At 42.0% G+C, this 6,000-nt stretch overlaps 1 protein-coding gene across 1 annotated transcript in view; it reads left to right on the forward strand.

The window, feature by feature from the left end:
• The window catches only part of LOC121862623, a 91,691-nt gene extending 86,440 nt beyond the window's left edge, over window positions 1-5,251 (forward strand). The window contains exon 8 of the mRNA XM_042360939.1: window positions 4,981-5,251. Within this exon, the coding sequence (XP_042216873.1) occupies window positions 4,981-5,251 (271 nt within the window). The remainder of the gene's footprint in view (window positions 1-4,980) is intronic.
• The last annotated feature ends 749 nt before the right edge of the window (window positions 5,252-6,000 follow it).

The following is a 6,000-nucleotide window of genomic DNA, read 5'->3' on the forward strand; positions in this document are numbered from 1 at the left end:
TTTCTTGCAAGGGCGGCAATGGCAGTGCAGAGATCGCTTGCTACAGGGCCGAACTTGCTTGTGCTGAGGATGACTCTCCAACCGTTTGCATCCAGACCTGAAGGGCCGGCTCCTCCTCGAGTCTTCAGTGCCTTTTTTCACACCATCTCTCCTGTTATTTTCTCGAACAGGACAGCATTTAGAGGGATATAGTCACCCTGGAACCCGATGCCTTCATCTTCGCTTGCCGGGGGATGTTTCTCTTTCAATAGTTTTAATGTCTCTCTGTTAATTGGCATCACCCCACCGGAAGATTCCTCTGTGAGAGATCTTACCGCAAGAGACACTTTTCCCACACGCATTATGATTCCAAATTTTCTTGCCACGTCATCGGTGTTTTGCTTTCCGTCACTCGTAATTTTTAGTCTCTCATGCAGTGTTCTTGCTTCACATAGGAGATCATCAAGGGCCCCTGTCTGCCACATTGCCAATCTTCTCTTCATTGCTGCCAAATTTTCTTTGTGCTTAGCCTTTGTGTGTGTCCTCTGACAAAATAGATGTGGTATTATTGCCAGTATTTGAAGAGCTAGAGGGGCGAGGAAGCGGTCCTGAGTGTAATCAGTCATGAAGCGAGTCATCTCCCGAATCATTTCTTTGGTGGCCGCACACTTGGGTGGTTCAAATAAGTTAGCGTGCGACCACTTGACAATTTCTGAGTAGGTTTCTTTGACCCATATGTCTGCATTTTCCATCGACCTGCCATTCCGCTGAGGTGGCTGTCTCTCATTCTCCTCGTGGACACCTGCTACTAAGGGAGAAGCATTTATTAGTACTACATTTTCGGGTTGAGTAGACTCACTGCTATCATTTCGGATATCATCGGGTGGTTGGGTCCCGGCGATATCCAATGTGGCCACCTGTGTCGGCTCCCTGCGACGTGGGTTCCGACACTGGTCTAGCTTCCTGCAATCCACACATGGTCGGTTGTTTCTCGCACAAACACAATTTGTGCAGTTTTGGTTCGGGCTAGCACAGACGCAGCAAAGAATGTTACCAGGCATAGTGAACAGCACCTTGGGCGACAATTATGTCCGCCTCCGAACATCTGATTTGGTCCCAGGCACAATATTATACTGGTTCTTATGAGGGAAGGGGGGAGAGGTGACAGGCTAGACTGCTGTGTCCAGGTAGTAGGGGCATACGTGCGCGCGTGGGTGTGTAGGCTACCCCCCCCCACCCCCCAAGGGCGACCATCCATACGTCAGAATGATACACTATGGACAAGAATTTGTCTCACCAAGCACTTGTTTATAAATCCTTGGCACAAATAACCACTATTTATATGGTCTCACTGGTGTAATATCAGTTATATATACTCACTTGGTTCGTCGAGACCATACATGAAGTGTCCGTTACTATAGTGGGGAGGCGACCGCATGGGGCTTCTCGGCCCCCATAGGTGATTACAAATATGCCGTATGGGATGAGAAAAGCCTTGGGTGGCAATGTAGGGTGACATCCGATATTCACGACACATTGTTAAATTCGCTCCTGGCGAGTATATCCCACCAATAACACTTTAGATCAGGAGGACGTTCCACGACACCCACGCCACGCCAGACAAGGCCACTCACTACTACTACTACTACTTACTACTACTTGAAAGTGGCCTCCAGCCTCCCCAATAGCCACACCTTCGCCACCATTTAATTACCTTAATAATAAATATCCTAATACATAGTGGCAGCTATCTATCTGTGTTAAATTAGTTGAACGCAGATCGTCGACATTCGGTTGTCGGAGTTGGGCAGAAGCTCTCATTCCCTGAGGCGAGCAAAGCCGATAGGAGGAGAAAGACGATGCGACATCTCACATCCAGGCTGTAACATAACATCTGGGCTACCTGCTTCTGTTAGGAGATCAACTCCGCGAGTCTGGCGTAGAAACATCTTGCACTTGGTTTCCATCCACCGGTTTGTGAACACTAGAGGAGTGTTTTGCCTTGATCAACGTTTTTGAATTCTCTCCCCCATATGCCTCTCTTGTCGTTCTCGTTCCTCTATGTGTGCAGCATCGAGGGCTAGGTTACAGTGACATGCGTACCATGGGATGCAAAAATCGATGTCGAAAAAAGCTACCGCTGTCCGGCGTCCAGAATCCTCGAGCACTGACGTCCACCGCGAGACTTCGTTAGATGTGTTTGAAGTCCTGTGTTGGATATCTCACCATCGATGGAAGGAGATGGGATTTCATGACATCTGACAGATTTCATCTCAACATATTTGCTGTGAGATCACTTACCTCGTCATGCCTCTCATGCATATGAAGTCCCCTTCTTGTTTACACCATGGCGTGATAAGCCGCTCATAGGAAGTGCCACACGCATTGGGATAGCAAAATCTTCTACTGGCGACGTATCTTAAGAACAGCATCTGTAAATTCTTGTTTATTAAGACTGAAACCATTTGCCCTTATCGGTAACGTAGTTAACAGTTCGAGCGCCCACCTCCTCGCGTATAGCTACTTTTTTTTCAAATTTTTCTGGTACTGCAGCAATAGTTGCTGCAACTTATCATTTTGGCAGTGCTGTCGATCTGTCATAATGGACCTACAGATCTTATTTACTCCTTCAGTATCCACTTCCTATATTTCCTGTTGCATTCTGGGCTATTATGTGGTCCGTGAGGGCTGCCGTGAGCTTAAGTGAATTTTGATGTTCAGTGGCAGCAATCTCCTCTGGATTTGTTAGTCCATCTCAGCTTGGTGGGTGGAAAAGTGCTCTTTCTGCTGGGGTTAAGTCAGGGTGTTTCACTAATTTGGGAATGAACTTGACACTGATAGCTTCTTCCAGAGGGTGGAGGAGGGGTCTGATATCACGGATAGTACACTTCAGGTAGTTCCAGCGATGCTTGAGTCCATGGGTGAATGCAGGAAAGGCCGCATGAGGCTCTGTGTTAGCAATCTCAGACAGAGCTTGGATTTCACTAACCCACTCATTCACCTTTCCGCTACTACTACTACTACTACTACTACTTTATTTTTTTTTTATTGTGGCCTCCAGCCTCCCCCAATAGCCACACCTTCGCCACCATTTAATTACCTTAATATTAAATATCCTAATACATAAGTAGCTATCCTATCTGTGTTAAATTAGTTGAGCACCAGATCTATGTGGCATTCAGTGACAGTAGCCTCATAGTCAATATCCGCAGCAGTTGTCGGAGTTGGGGCAAAGCTCTCGTTCCCTGAGGCAGAGCAAAGCCGACCGAAGGAGAGAGAGAAAGACAGTCGACATCTCATCCAGGCTGTAACATAACTTCTGGGCTGCTGCTTCTGTTAGGAAGTCAACTCCGTGGAGTCTGGCGTAGAAACATCTTGCACTTGGTCCCATCACCAGGGTTGTGAAACATTAGAGTGAAGCTGCCTTGATCAACGTTTTGAATTCTCTCCCCATATGCCCTTCTCTTGTCGTTCTCGTTCCTCCTATGTGCAGCATCGAGGAGCTGGAATTCTGGTGACATGCGGCCATGGGATCAAAAATCCTGATGTCGAAGGCTCCGCTGTCGCGTCCAGAATCCTCGAGCACTGACATACGGGCATCGTTAGATGTGTTTGAAGTCCTGTGTTGGAAGATCTCACCATCCAATGGAAGGAGGTCGGTTCTACCATGACAGCCGTTCCTTCAACATATTTGCTGTGAGATCCCTTACCTCGTCATGCCTCATGCATATGAAGCCCCCTTCTTGCACACCATGGCGTGATCGCCATCAAAGGAAGAGCACACCGCATTGGGAGGGCAAACCTTCTACTGGCCGACCATACCTTAGAGCAATGGCATCTGTAAATTCTTGTTTATTAAGACTGAAACCATTTGCCCTTATCGGTAACGTAGTTAACCAGTTCGAGCGCCCACCTCCTGCGCTATAGCTACTTTTTTTTTTTTCTGGTACCTGCAGCAATAGTTGCTGCAACTTATCATTTGGCAGTGCTGTCGATCTGTCGTAATGGATCTACGAATCTTTACTTCGCTGGAATCCACCCCTGTTGCATTCTGGGCTATTATGTGGTCCGTGAGGGCTGCGTGAGCTTAAAGAAATTTTGATGTTCAGTAGCAATCTCCCTGGATTTGTTAGTCCCATCCGCCCAGTCTTGGTGGAAGTGCAAGTGAGTCTTTCTGCTGGGTTAAGTCAGGGTGTTTCACTAATTTGGGAATGAACTTGACACTGATAGCTTCTTCCAGAGGGTGGAGGAGGGGTCCGATATCAGGGATAGTACGCATCAGGTAGTTCCAACGATGCTTGACTCCATGGGTGAATGTGAAGCCGCATGTGGCTCTGTGTTAGCAATCTACTACTACTACTACTACTATTATTATTATTATTATTATTATTATTATCATTATCATTATTATCATTATTATCATCATTATTATTATTATTATTATTATTATTATTATTATTATATATTAATGATAATAATAACAAATTTACAAAATAAAATATAATAATAATAATAATAATAATAATAATAATAATAATAATAATAATGATAATGATAATAATACTAAAAACCATAAATGTGATAAATATTACTTATTGGTAAGACTGTGAAGAAGAAGTAATTTTGAGTTATTTTCAAAGCAAGTTTAATGAGAAAATGAGATTTTTACCATGAATAATATAATTTTTATCAAGTGATTGTTTACTTAAGAACTAAAGTAATGCATTTCAGATACTGAATCCAAAAAAATATGAAATACAGGGAGAGACTGTTTTGTGTATTTAACAAGTCGCTGAGGAGATTTACCTAATATTCCAGAGATGTTCACTGATTTAAAGTTAATTCAGAGAGTTAGTGTTAACTTTTAATGTATATTCTATATCATTTAACATCCCAAAGCAGCTGATAAAATGAAAGACTGTTATCGGCCGTTAAATATGTTGGATTATGAATATAGTCCCTAGTGGTAATATTATTCTTTCACTTCTCTTCATGAAACAGGGCCATCATCTCCTACTGGAAGTTCATTAAGTCACGAGGAAAGAAGAACATGCACACAGCTCAGATTCCTTTGACAAAATTTAATGATCCACGTGAGTCATTGTTAATATTACAGAAAAGTGGTTTGTTAAATTATGAAGTGTTTGTGCCTCAGTATCCATCTCTTAGCCATGTTTTTATGTTTCATTGTGCACATAAAAGTATCCCAAGAAAGTCTTCGCTTACCACCAACACCCAGCACCTCCATACTTCCATTTTACTAATGCTTTAAGCCGACTTTAAGTATGTACAGTTACGAACAAATATCCCTACAAACTAGGCGGTATCTGGCATTTAAGTACAGTACTATAAATAATTAGATGAAGGAGTTTTGAATTGTAATGTATTTTCTAAGTTTTTTCTATGTAACAAAGAGTGTGTTTTTATTTTGTGGTCTCAAGATAATAAGGTAAGAAAATCAGCATAAACCAATTAAATATTTAACTCATATGTGGAGGCTAGTTATTGCCAATTGTTCAGGGAAATTTGTCCACAACTATACATGTTGTTTCCTTCATGGTCACAACCTACCTACACACATACTACTTCACACACTCCTAAATTATCATAACCTTTTCACTCTCCTACACACTAACAACTTGCCTACACTCATACTGCCTCACTGATCACTTCACCGCCCGTCACCCTCTCTAAAATTCTCCACTTGCTTTAGATATTCTTAAGCAACATTTACACTTACAGCTTCTACACCAGTTATCCCCAACCCTTAAAAGGCCTTGGGCCACATTTGTCATTGTATAGAGCCGGGCGCCAAGACTTTCAAACTTCTTGTACAAATATCATGCTTTTTACATTTACTCTTGGAATATACATTCTTAAAGCGATATATATATATATATATATATATATATATATATATATATATATATATATATATATATATATATATATATATATATATATATATATATATATATATATATATATATATATATATATATATATATATATATATATATA

Source organism: Homarus americanus, unplaced genomic scaffold, assembly GCF_018991925.1.
Source record: "Homarus americanus isolate GMGI-L3 unplaced genomic scaffold, GMGI_Hamer_2.0 scaffold31037, whole genome shotgun sequence".
Classification (NCBI taxonomy): Eukaryota; Metazoa; Arthropoda; class Malacostraca; order Decapoda; family Nephropidae; genus Homarus; species Homarus americanus.